This window comes from Mixophyes fleayi, chromosome 7 (assembly GCF_038048845.1).
Source record: "Mixophyes fleayi isolate aMixFle1 chromosome 7, aMixFle1.hap1, whole genome shotgun sequence".
Classification (NCBI taxonomy): domain Eukaryota; kingdom Metazoa; phylum Chordata; class Amphibia; order Anura; family Limnodynastidae; genus Mixophyes; species Mixophyes fleayi.
Genome location: NC_134408.1, coordinates 25,066,606 through 25,080,201, shown reverse-complemented (window position 1 = coordinate 25,080,201; position 13,596 = coordinate 25,066,606). Strand labels below are relative to the sequence as shown.

At 44.0% G+C, this 13,596-nt stretch overlaps 2 protein-coding genes across 4 annotated transcripts in view; one reads left to right on the top strand and one right to left on the bottom strand.

Moving 5' to 3' along the window:
• PAM16 (presequence translocase associated motor 16) overlaps positions 1–1,670 on the top strand; it is a 100,488-nt gene extending 98,818 nt beyond the window's left edge. For both annotated transcript variants that reach the window (XM_075179432.1, XM_075179431.1), the window contains 2 exons: positions 147–212; positions 1,432–1,670. In XM_075179432.1, the coding sequence (XP_075035533.1) occupies positions 147–212; positions 1,432–1,515 (150 nt within the window). In that variant the 3' untranslated portion in view covers positions 1,516–1,670. The remainder of the gene's footprint in view (positions 1–146; positions 213–1,431) is intronic.
• A 3,254-nt stretch (positions 1,671–4,924) lies between these two features.
• The window catches only part of GLIS2 (GLIS family zinc finger 2), a 35,069-nt gene continuing 26,397 nt past the window's right edge, over positions 4,925–13,596 (bottom strand). For both annotated transcript variants that reach the window (XM_075179426.1, XM_075179427.1), the window contains exon 7: positions 4,925–9,392. In XM_075179426.1, the coding sequence (XP_075035527.1) occupies positions 8,659–9,392 (734 nt within the window). In that variant the 3' untranslated portion in view covers positions 4,925–8,658. The remainder of the gene's footprint in view (positions 9,393–13,596) is intronic.

Here is a 13,596-nt window from a genome sequence, read left to right as displayed (position 1 = left end):
GCAATAAGTAAATATCATATGGTGAAGCTTTGTCATCCACATTTGGTGGTGGGGGGGGGGGGGGGTTTATGTTCATCCGATAAACATAGAATGCTCAGAGTAGATAAATCCCGACAGACCCTCATGATTTATCTTGTCTTCTCTAGAACTATGATCATCTGTTTAAAGCTAACGACAAGGCACTGGGGGGATCCTTCTACCTGCAGTCCAAGGTAAGTGTGTCCCATCCGGCCTCAGCAGATTCCATGCACACATAGCCAACATGCAAGTGACAGGCCCCCTAAAGCCAGTCTTATATTTGGATTGTTCTCTTTCTCTGCAGTCGTACATAATTGGCTTCCTTCGTTGGTCCCTGTTTTACACCCTCAGTCTTCAAATTAGAAGTGCGGCTTTAGCGGGCAGGAGCAAAACGCTTCTGAAATCCCTGTAAAATCCTCACGTTCCTGTAATATCTTTTTTTTGCTGCCAGCAACATACAATACAAGGGAGAGACACAGCGAGCTAGTAGTTACAGACAGCTGGTTCTGGCTGAGCCTTGGAGGGAGACAGGACCATACAATTTTACACCGAAACTACACATCCTGTAGAGACCCAACTAGAACACATTCCAGAACACAGCAACACTATATGGCCCTGTCCCATGACATTGGCCTGTAGCTGTGGGGGACTTTTTGATGTAAAAGTGAAAAAAAGCCCCAATAACACCACCATATTATCTATAAATAATTAGTATCTTTAACGCCTCACACACCCTGAGCATTTGTATCCCTGTCATGTGTCCACCTCTAGTCTCCCATGGGCTTCTGACACGGAATCCTTTGACTCTCCCATGTGACACAATACAAGATGTATGTCAGATCCACACTGATAAACTTAGGAGCCTCTAAGAGACCTTCGCAAATGTTCTTCTCCATGTCTTCCAAAAGAAATGAAGACAGTGTTAATTAGCAATAAGGACTTGTGGTGTATAGTGTATTCATTTAATGCTAACCACCTTACTGCCCATAGTGACAAATTACTGGAGATACATCAACTTTGGGAGTCTAGGCTATAGCCAGAATTGTGTAAAGTATTTTTGCCCTGTTCAATGTTCTGCATTACAGAACTCCTATAATATAAAGATGTATTCCAACACGCTACTAAAAGTCCCCAAAAAATTCCTTCCTGTATTATTGCCAGATCAGAAATGTTTGTTTTGTACCCCCCTACAAATGAGCTTTGTATATTGGGCAGTATAAATATTGTCCAAATTTGTATCAATATTCTACATGAATGTGGTGGGTAATAGCATCTTATTTATTAGATCCAGGTTCTCTGATTATGTCTACTTCCAGAAAGTACTCTTTTACGTTTAAAAGCAGCATGTCGTTACTTTGTAGTAAATTCCTAAAAACAAAAACTACACTAGATGATCATTTGATCTTTTTTCAGGTTGTTCGAGCTAAAGAGCGACTTGACCAGGAGTTAGAGATCCAAAACGCGAATAAGTCTGAAGAGGAGGTCAAGTCGACGTGACGCACAGCCGGCCAAATGTCTCCCATTATTAGTTTTATGCATGGACCTTTCTAACAGCAAATCGGGGCGTTTGCCCCTGTGCCAATGTACAAACGGCAATGCCTATGTGTTGTAATTTATTAATGTCATGATAAAGATGTATATTTTGTAGATAATGGGAGTGAGTCTTGTGTGGCATCTTTAGAGCGGAAGCTGCAGATATTTTTCGGGCTGAGAATACACAAATTGTGCCCGAGTTGAGGCCACTGGTCCTTAGTGAGTGGATCGGCTGCATTCTCATGAAGAAACCTGTATATTCAGCCGAGCACTTATTCCTGCACCTGTGCTGCCTTGTACTGCCCACACTTTATATTGGGTTGTCATAATTTATGCTCAGAACACAGGATTCTCCAGGCTCCTTGTTCCTTTAGACCAGGCCTGTCCAACCTGTGGCCCTCCAGGTGTTGTGAAACTACAAGTCCCAGCATGCCCTTCCTGCTATCAACAGGTTGTCTACTGGCAAAGCATGCTGGGGCTTGTAGTTTCACAACACCTGGAGGGTCGCAGGTTGGACAGGCCTGCTGTGGAGCTTACAGTCCATTCTCTAGTTCTGTTTGTTATAATGCACTTCTAGTGGACCAGCTAATCATCAGGTCACGATTTTCTGGTTCCATGTACATTAACTGCATAAGAAAGAACTGACGTAAGTGTCTTCACAGTACTGTGACATGTACCAAAGTGTGGCTGACCTGTGACATTCTGCCCTGTGCGGTTTTATGAATATTTGCTGTTGGAATAATAACTCCAGGGTTGTGCTTATTGTTTTCTGAATATGTAATTTAGCAGAAACACCTTGTAAAATAGCATTATGCATATAGTAATAGGCCGATCAGCTCGGCGTCGTAGACAACTGGTAAACTTCTTTTATATATGGAACATTAGTAAACGCAGGCTGACTTATGTGCCTGAGGTTGTGGCTGTGGGATGTCCTTAAGATAAGGAAATGCAAGTAATTGAGAGATGCGGAGCAGATTGGAAGAAGATGCTTCAGTGTGATACCCATGTTAAATCCCATCATGCTTAGGGTATGTGCGAGTACCAATAGTGTGTTTATTATGCATAAAGAAAATGTGTGCAATGGTTCTGCAGCTGCTGTTGATGAACTCCAGGTCCCTTGCCAGTTTATTCAATGAATAATAATAATAAAATAACAACTAAATTTACTTTGTTCTATTGAAGCGCTGTCAGTAAAATTTACTCACATTAGTAAATGTTTGAATGACTCCATCTAGGTGTAATATTGCAAAGCACCAAATTGTCTCTGATCTTTTTCACAAACTTTAACTAGATTAGTGCTAGGTAAGACTTGCAAAGAATTTTCCCTCAATACTAATTAATGTAAAAATGTATCTGGGAATAACGTGGAAACAACCTTAATATTGTTTTAAATTTTTTTTTTTCATTGACGGAGAAATGTTATTAGTTGTAACTGCTAGGCTGATCCATTCACCAGTGACCGCCCAGGCTGCATGAATTAATAGACACATGACTGACAGATTCTGCAGACATAGCCTAATGGCCCTTTAAATATAGTATAGTTACACTGTAAGCAATATGATGTAATGTGCAGCATAAAATCTGACAGAAGAGGGGCTGACTAAATGAAATCCCCCCCTCCCCCCTTTATTTTTTTCATAGAATGTTACCAATATATTCAGCAACTTCTAGCAAAGGAAAGTGACAGTGCTGGGACTGTCAATCAGTGGTTATGATGCTCCATGCTGGGGTGGCCGTTTATGGATGCCTAAACAGGGCTGGACTGCTTCTCTTGGAAACCAGGGGAAACGTATTAAAATTATAGACATTAGTAATAGTTAAAATACAGCATAACTATAACTGTAGATTCCTCTATTGCAAAAAAAAATAAAATAAATATATTGCACAACAAACAAGTGTAAGGTAGACACATCATTTATTTCAGGAATTATTAGTTGGCTCTGTACGTGCTCCATGACTGGAGGGTCTGGGCCGCAGGGTTTTATTCCATTCATGACCAAGCCCATTTTCAAGTTTAAGGTGCATCTGAATTTCCGGTAATAATATATTTTACATTTACCAAAGTAAATTATATATTCATACACACAGTGGCAGAAGTGGTTGGTATACAGTGGCATGCTATACCACCACTTCTATGTTTGTAAAACTATAAAATTCAATTTGCTTACATTTTCCATTCCACCGCTTCTAAATTTGCACTCCGACCACTGTGTGCTTGCTCCTGCCGACACCCATCTATGTGACCATCTTAGAATAGGGAATGATGAACTTTTTCTGGGGCTCTATCGCAGCAATGGAGGACCAGGGAAAGCTACTTGGGCATATTGTACCTGGGGCTCCACTAATGGGAAGGAGCAGGTCATGAAAATGTAACTAGTAAACGGCAATGATGATCTGGTTGGTACAATATTAATTAACATCTGTGACTTTCATGTTCATCAAGAACTTGCCTTTCCTGTTCCTTTGTAACTCCTGAGAATTTGCCCCAGTGTATTCCTAAATTCTCATCCTGTAGTGGGTTCCATGATATTTACCAAGAGCCTCAGAACTGCCCATTGTGATCACAAGGAAGCTGCTCGTTACATTTGTGGTTACCAGGGGCCTAGCCGGCCCTGTGTCAATGCACTGCATTCATTCTGTGACATTGCTCTTACTGTGATGACTACATGCATAGTCAGGGCCACTTGTTACCTAATGCTGTTCTATTACTTCCATCCAAGAGAAAACTAATACTCTGAGCTTTTACACCCTGCTCAGTAGTTCATTTTAATGTTGATGTTATTGGTTGTGTACAGTATGGAGATACGAGTTAAGACTTTGTGTTAATAAGTTTCTTTCCCTTTGGTGAGTACAGTCTGGAGAAGTGCTCTGCTCTACTTTCATTTAACTTGAGAAGCAGAGGTGACACGAGCTATTAAAATTTACAATTAAACGTATCATTTAGACCAGTCATACCCAACTCCAGTCCTCATGGACCCCTAACAGTGCATGTTTTCCAGATCTCTTTGCTGGAGCACTGGTGTAATCATCACTAACTGACACATTTTGAAAGATCCACAGGTGGTACCTGGAAAACCTGCACTGTTAGGTGTCCCTGAGGACTGGAGTTGGGAAACAGTGATTTAGACCTTTAGCTTAAAGGCTAATTGTGCCTTTTTTTTTTTTTTTTTTAGTAAAATAAATTCTAAAAATGGTTAAATATAATCCTCTATCCTGTTTATCTGAACCGTGGGGTCTTGCATCCTTTGCAGTTGTCGAGGTCCCTGGTAATAGGATGCCCACTGCTTTGACCAGGAAGTGATTGAAATTAATGTCCCTTTTCGGCCATCTTGTATCCTCTCTCTCTAACCAAACAAGACACAACTCCAGAAAGCAAACAGAGGCATTTTTTTTTTTTTTGCTTTTGTTTTATTATATTTTTAATGGTTGAATAAACGCCCCCAATTCAGGGAAGCATCTCGTTGGCAGCTCGCCCCTTTAGGGAGCTTACAGGACAATCTCCGCACTCAAGGGGGCGGTCTCGTCACGGTGCAGTCACTCAGCATCTCTCACGCACGCCGATGCTGTCTTCACTTGGACAATGAGGAGTTAAAGACACAAAGGGATGTGGGAGGTTAATTATGATACAGAAGGCACTTTAAATGGCTGCCTGCAGATCATTGCTCCAGTAGCCCTGGGCCACATAGAGCATCACTCCCTTTAAGCAAACTCTACGCCTTTAACTGGGGACATTACCTTGGGCTCATCTGCTGTACTCAAGTGTCTCAGACATCCTGATACATGTTAGTTACTGTTAAGGAGGATATATCAATTTGCAATAAAAATGCATGGTAGGAGATGTACCATAAGTTATATACAAATGTGTAAAGGATTTTATTTAATGGAATCTGTCACCTCAAGGTTGTTCTTAATGACCCTTTGCAAATGTGTTGCAATCTCTATGAACCAATCAGATTATACTTATCATTTTGCTAGCACAGGTTAGAAAAAGAAAGCTAATAGCTGATTGGTTGTTTTTGGGCCACTGTTAGGGAGGCCATTTTGTGGGCAGAATTCACTTGGAGCTGTTGACATCATTGAGACCTGAGGCGCATTCTCCTACAGCAGTGTTAGCTAACCTGTGACAATCCAGGTGTTGTGAAACTACAAGTCCCAGCATACCCTTCCCGCAATAAGATGCTATATATTGGCAAAGCATGCTGGGAATTGTAGTTCCACAAACCCCTGGAGTGTCACAGGTTGGCCAACACTGACCTACAGGTCCCTCCCACAAAATGGCTGCCGTCTCTTCCCTTTCATAGACTCTTATCAATGAAGAGGATAGGAACTAAAGGGAACTAAAGCAACACCTTAAACGTAGTAAAATAAAGCCACTGCCAATCTGCCTCAATGTGGAAATGAAAACAGTCCGGTCATCTCTGTTGTATGTGCAAAGTAAAACGGGACCGCAGGGGCGCCATGTTTACTATATTGTCGAATAAGAAATTATTAAAGCAGGTTTGCTTCATCTCTACTGAATATAGACTGCTGAAATCCCCAACCATCCAGAAACACAGTTGGCACTGGCCCTACTGGAAAGGGCCCCTTTAGAAAATGCTGTTTCAGTTCTAAGGGCTGCAAATGAGGCAAAAATGAAGAAAAATCAAAGGCCTTAAAAGAAAACTGTAGTTAAAATGCACATGACATATGCACTGCTAAGTTCCTGTGCTAGGGGGTAACAGGACACCTATGCCAGCCACACAGAGCGATCCGCTCGGGGTCCAATATGGGCACACAAATACGTGGCCAGATCCTTATGATCCAGTTGTTCACTGCACAAGCTGAGCAGCTGAATCTCTTCTGTGTCACTGAGACCGGTCTGTGAATTTGAAAGTGTAAACTATCAGCATCACAATCTTATTTTAGGCCACATGTGCCAAATAGCCAATATCGCTGCCGATACCACCAGCATGTGGTGCCAGCTCTAGCTGTTTGCACTTGTTTATCTATCAAATGTACATCAGCCATGTTGTACACCATAAATATTCTTATTTGTACTTATACATTGACTTTATAAAAGAGGCATTTACAGGGTCATATGATTATCATATTTAAATATATTAAAAATAAATATAAGCATCTCTTAGGGGATCTTACGCCAAGTGCCTTACAGATAGCACATGGTCACTCTTTCAGATTAGAAGAAAGGTTCTGTCTGTAACACAGAAAGATATATTTATAGTAAGGGCAGGAACCACGTTCAATGCGCTGAGGGCTGGGTTAGTTTCCAGGGCATCGTGGAACGTATTATCATCATCATCACCATTTATTTATAAAGCGCCACTAATTGTATAGCGCTGTACAGATAATGTATGGATGGATCTGGGAATTTTCTATTGAAAAGTAAATTTTTAACATGAGGAATTAGGTGTAAACAATGTTGTTTTATAAATGGATGAATGCTCAATTATTAAAGTATAGTGTAGAACACATCCACGTATTGCACGTTTAAAACATTTTAAGACGCACTATTTTAATTTCTTTCCCACAAATGTGGTAATTAAGTTAAAATTAAAGGTGGGACATTGGATTCTTTGTATTTTCTCTTTTTTTTATGTGTGTTCAAAAAATAAAATGTGTTCCCCCACCCAGGAGAAGAACCACATTATAGCACGCCCAATCTGCTAAAACATTTAACACTTTAAACTTCACTGGTTTTTGGTCACCTCCTACAGTTTTCCTTTAAGTCCGAAAGAAAAAGCAGCCATTGCAATTCACTAGACCATCACTAGGTGGAAACTTATAGTGCAGGCCTGGCCAATCTCTTGCTCTCCAGGTGCTGTGAAACTACAAGTTCCAGCATACCTTGCCAGCTGTCTATCTACTGGCAAAGCATGCTGGGACTTGTAGTTTTACAACACCTGAAAAGACACAGGTTGCCTGGCCTGCTGTAGAGCCCCAACAATTGAGAGTGGGGCACCCAGAAATCTTCACACCAGTCAGTGGACATCAGCAAAGCATCAAACACACACATCACGCTCACAGTCTATAACATAGCTTGGATTGCTCCTTCACCGACGGAGCTTGCGGAGATCCACCTCCTTCTCAACACATCGTTAAATGAGGGATATATAGGGAGTCGATTGGTTTAAAAGCAAAATTTGTGCACATTCTCCGGAGAAGCGTCGAGAAGCAGCATTCACTGCGCCTGAATGCGTTGTCGTGGGAAATCTAGCGAACAGGAGGGTGGAGAGCTGGGTCTTCTTGTGTTAGAGAAATGGAGTATGGAAAATGGCTGGTAGAGAGGATTATGGGGAAGTGCAGAGAGTGAGCTAGTGCATAATTATGTGTGAGAAAGAAATAAATGATTAATGGAATGTAGAAAGAGGATTTAAGACATAGAGAGCTGAGATCACGCAGGCTCGGACAACATAAATCTGACAGGGGAACAGTTCTGGAATTAAGAGTGATGCAGGACCTAGGCCGCAGGAAGTGGAGAGTGTGATAGAGCATTGTAAAAGAGTTGACCTACAGAAAAGATGATTAGTACGGCAGAGAATTGGAGAGTGGATAAGAGATGTGTTCCCCAAACTATCCAAACTCCGCTCCCTCTTGTCATATCAGAGTCAGCTTGGTCTGAGCATCTCCCAAATTATTGCTTTTCTCAGAAGGCTTTGCACCTTCTCTCGTGAATTCTGAGAAACAAAAGACTGCAGCTCACAACGTAACTTCACCTGGCTCAGGGACCCTCCAAACATCACAAAGTGCTTCGTTCTCCATAGTCCACAAAACCTGTCTCTCATGAGATTTTACAGAATAGTCCTTGCCACATTTCTTTACTGTAGAATCACATTACTATTTGGCATTCAACCAGCCGGTTTGGTCCCGCTTAAAAAGGGAAAAGCGATTCTGCAGGCAATGCAAATATATAAATCCAGTCGGCCCTCTGTGGAGCCACCCTGTGGTCACAAGGCCTAAGAAACACATTCTCTGTATTGTTGTTTGTGCAAGAGTTCCACGGACCAGGAATATAACTGGGTTATACCTCTTACAGGGATGAAGGGCCTGTGTCAGGGCGTGTATGTAGGAAGTGGGCACAGGTGGGAAGTTACAGGGGGCATGGCCGTCTCAGTTGACCACCGCTGGTTTCAGTAACACAGACCCTGGAGGAATGACCACCCAGCCCGGCAGGAGAGAATCTGAGCCTACACCAGGCGACAGATCTAATACCCCAGCAGGCAGCAGAGAGAGCCCATCTGGTGAACTCAGCCTCATCTTTGTCACCTCAGTCCTCTCGCCACTCTCTGACCTCTGACCCTTGGGCCGCTTCTCGCTTTCTGATTTTCCTGCTGTAACCAAGGAGACAAAAGGTAGGCCGAGACCAGCCGCAGAGTAAGCCTGGGACAACAGGGAGCCTTTTGCCAGGTTCAAAGGGGATCCTGCCAATGTCAGCATGGGATTTGGTAACCCTGCCAGGGCCGATGCTACTCCAGTGCAAGCCAACGAGCTGAGGTCTAAAGGTCCCGGTGCCAATGGAATTGGCAGCGTCTGACTGCCGAAGATGGCGGCTGGATTGGGAATGATGAGCTGGGCACCACTTGCATAGCTGATATCCCCTGTCACTGGCATTTTGGGTGGCTGGTGTATCTTCAGTAACTGGCGTTGCTGATGCGAGATGAAGTGCCCGTGGGCCTTAATGTGCTTGCGGAGGGAGCTGGGGTCTGTGTAACGTTTCTGGCACCCCGGCATCTTGCAGTAGTAGGGCTTGTCCACATAGTGGGTGCGCGTATGCTTGAAACGGTCGCTGGAGTTGGAGTAGCGCTTGTTGCAGCCCTCGTAGGGGCACATGTAGGGTTTTTCACCTGCAGAGGAAAAATAATTGGCCTGGTGTGAAAAAGTTCCAAGAGGAGGGGGTAGCATGGGTTCATGGTTACAAAATGAAGCGTGACATTAGAAATTACGCTAGAAAGGATTAGTTAAAACAGGGTTTATATAAAGCAGAAATCAGATTTAGGGAAATGCCACCAGACCTGTGCAGTTTACAAGGAATTAGGAATAGATTTACTAAACTTCTAAAAAGGAAAAGGGGAGGTGTTGCCCATAGCAACCAATCAGATTCTAGCTATCATTTATCGAGCACATACTTGAACATGATCGCTAGAATCTGATTGGTTACTATGGACAACACTTTTCCCTTTTAGAAATTTTAGTTAGTTAATCTACCCCTAAGACTCTATTTAAAATTTGCATCCACAAGCTGTGGCAATCTGAGCGTCGAGTACATCTACCACCTCTCACAGGGGTAGCAAAATCCTCTCCAACCCCAAAAATGTCAATTGGATATATTCCCTGGATCAATCCCCCATAATGTCTGCTACTTATTATACCTAGAGATGACCTTTTCTTTCAAGAAAGGTATCAAATCCATTTTAAAATTCTGTTAGTAAATTTGCCATCACCCTCCCATGGGGTAAGGAATTCCGCAGCGTTACCACCCTTACAGTAAAGAACCCCTTCCTATGTCGACAGAGAAAACATATTTGTTCCATTAGCCATTGAGGACCCTTTGTGTTATGTATGGTTTTGTAATGAAAAGTTTATTAAAAAAATCTTTGTATTGACCTAGGATATATTTATACATTATAACCAGGTTACCACCAAGGTGCCCTTTTCCAAAGTAAATAACCTTTCTGTAGAACACATTGTAGAGGTAAACAGCAGTGCTCCCAGAATAATATAGTGACTCACATAATAAATGTTAAGATAGAGATATAGATAGAGATAGATCTATATACCATATTTGCCAGCGTATAAGATGACTTTTTTGACCTGAAAAACATGCCTCCAAGTGGGGGGGTCGTCTTATACGCCGGGTGCCAAACTCAGGGGTCTCAGGGGTGCCGCGGGCCAGCCATAAAAAAAAACCAAACAGAAACACTTACCAATCCGCGCGGCGCCGGGACCCAGCATCCTCCTCTCTCACGCAGCCTGTCATATATCAGTGACAGGCTGCGTAAGAGAGGAGGATGCTGGGTCCCGGCGCCGCGCGGATTGGTAAGTGTTTCTGTTTTTTTTTTTATGGCTGGGGCGCGGCAGAGGGGGCAAAGTGAGAGAGGGAGAGAGGGACAGATGAGAGTGACAGGAGGGGGACAGAGGAGAGTGACAGCAGAAGAAGGTAAGTGTTATTAGTATGTGTTATGTTATGTTTGTTTTATGTTATGTCAGGTCAATGCAGAGTGTGTGATCAGCATATATGAGTGTGTGTGTGTGTGGGGGCCAGTGACTTCATGCAGTGTGTGTGTGGGGGCCAGTGACTTCATGCAGTGTGTGTGTGGGGGCCAGTGACTTCATGCAGTGTGTGTGTGGGGGCCAGTGACTTCATGCAGTGTGTGTGTGGGGGCCAGTGACTTCATGCAGTGTGTGTGTGTGGGGGCCAGTGACTTCATGCAGTGTGTGTGTGTGGGGGCCAGTGACTTCATGCAGTGTGTGTGTGTGGGGGCCAGTGACTTCATGCAGTGTGTGTGGGGGGGCCAGTGACTTCATGCAGTGTGTGTGTGGGGGCCAGTGACTTCATGCAGTGTGTGTGTGGGGGCCAGTGACTTCATGCAGTGTGTGTGTGGGGGCCAGTGACTTCATGCAGTGTGTGTGTGGGGGCCAGTGACTTCATGCAGTGTGTGTGTGGGGGCCAGTGACTTCATGCAGTGTGTGTGTGGGGGCCAGTGACTTCATGCAGTGTGTGTGTGGGGGCCAGTGACTTCATGCAGTGTGTGTGTGGGGGCCAGTGACTTCATGCAGTGAGTGTGTGGGGGCCAGTGACTTCATGCAGTGAGTATGTGGGGGCCAGTGACTTCATGCAGTGTGTGTGTGGGGGCCAGTGACTTCATGCAGTGTGTGTGTGGGGGCCAGTGACTTCATGCAGTGTGTGTGTGGGGGCCAGTGACTTCATGCAGTGTGTGTGTGGGGGCCAGTGACTTCATGCAGTGTGTGTGTGGGGGCCAGTGACTTCATGCAGTGTGTGTGTGGGGGCCAGTGACTTCATGCAGTGTGTGTGTGGGGGCCAGTGACTTCATGCAGTGTGTGTGTGTGGGGGCCAGTGACTTCATGCAGTGTGTGTGTGTGGGGGCCAGTGACTTCATGCAGTGTGTGTGTGTGGGGGCCAGTGACTTCATGCAGTGTGTGTGTGGGGGCCAGTGACTTCATGCAGTGTGTGTGTGGGGGCCAGTGACTTCATGCAGTGTGTGTGTGGGGGCCAGTGACTTCATGCAGTGTGTGTGTGGGGGCCAGTGACTTCATGCAGTGTGTGTGTGGGGGCCAGTGACTTCATGCAGTGAGTGTGTGGGGGCCAGTGACTTCATGCAGTGAGTATGTGGGGGCCAGTGACTTCATGCAGTGTGTGTGTGGGGGCCAGTGACTTCATGCAGTGTGTGTGTGGGGGCCAGTGACTTCATGCAGTGTGTGTGTGGGGGCCAGTGACTTCATGCAGTGTGTGTGTGGGGGCCAGTGACTTCATGCAGTGTGTGTGTGGGGGCCAGTGACTTCATGCAGTGTGTGTGTGGGGGCCAGTGACTTCATGCAGTGTGTGTGTGGGGGCCAGTGACTTCATGCAGTGTGTGTGTGTGGGGGCCAGTGACTTCATGCAGTGTGTGTGTGGGGGCCAGTGACTTCATGCAGTGTGTGTGTGTGGGGGCCAGTGACTTCATGCAGTGTGTGTGTGGGGGCCAGTGACTTCATGCAGTGTGTGTGTGTGGGGGCCAGTGACTTCATGCAGTGTGTGTGTGTGAGGGGGCCAGTGACTTCATGCAGTGTGTGTGTGGGGGCCAGTGACTTCATGCAGTGTGTGTGTGGGGGCCAGTGATTTAATACAGCATGTGTGGGGGCCAGTGATTTAATACAGTGTGTGTGTGGAAGGTGTGCGGAAGAGGGGGTAGTCTTATACGGCGAGTATATAACAAACTCTATAATTTTGAGTGGAAATGTTGGGGGTCGTCTTATAAGCCCAGTCGTCTTATACGCCGGCAAATACGGTACCTCTATATCTATATATATTCTAAAATGCAATGAACTTCAATAATAACAATTAAAACAAGTAAAAGGTAGATGGTGAAAGATGAAGAACTATCAGTAGTCAGTCCAAAGATATGACAAAGATAATAGAATAAAAGCAGAACAGAGGTTAGTAAGTGCTGGTAATAGGTGCGACGCATGTAAGAAATAACATAGCTTATATAGGTGGCATAATGGCAGCCACCCGGAATGAACCCATGGGGGCAACTGTTATTTTTCATTATATTAAGTGGGGTACAATTCTTGTATTATTATATTAATGGGGCTATATGTACTGCCACATGTGGGAATCATACATAATTTTACGCCCATTTGCAATCAAATAGTATTGCCCAGTTAATTATATATTTATATTGCCCCAATAATATAATGAAATATAAAAATTGCCCCCATAAGTTAATAAATAAATTTGCCCCTTAATCAATAATTAATGATTGCCCCCATAATTCATAAGTCAACGGTGCCTCCTCTTATGTTCTGAATGGCAAGATACCTCGACCAGCACGTTTCAGACATCTAGCCAATCTGGCGGTTTTCAGTAATCCGCTGGTGGTTTACCGTTTCACATTCGGCCCCACACATCGCCGTGTAATGCTGTTATAAAGATTTGTATATAGAAAAACACACATCAGCCCCTTCCCACCATCCAACCAGAAGGTTGGGATGTACAGTATATCTATAGGAAGAAAGGAACACTCTTGGGAATCACGATTAGGTGCTATAGGTTTTTTTTCCATCTGCACAGCCCGAATAATGTATATTTTGGCCGGCATTTCATTATTCTTAGAGTTGTTTTTTTAGGTTTTATTTATTTATCAACTGACTGATTATACACAGCAAAGTACATATGTTTTGTACATTGTTTTATTAGTTATATCCTCCAGGGAAATACCAAATAGACACATCTAGGCCTTAAGTGGGGGATTGGTGCTATATTTACAATACATTCCCAAACCTCTGTCCAGAAGCCCCTCACCACCTGGCATATGCCACTAAGTGTTC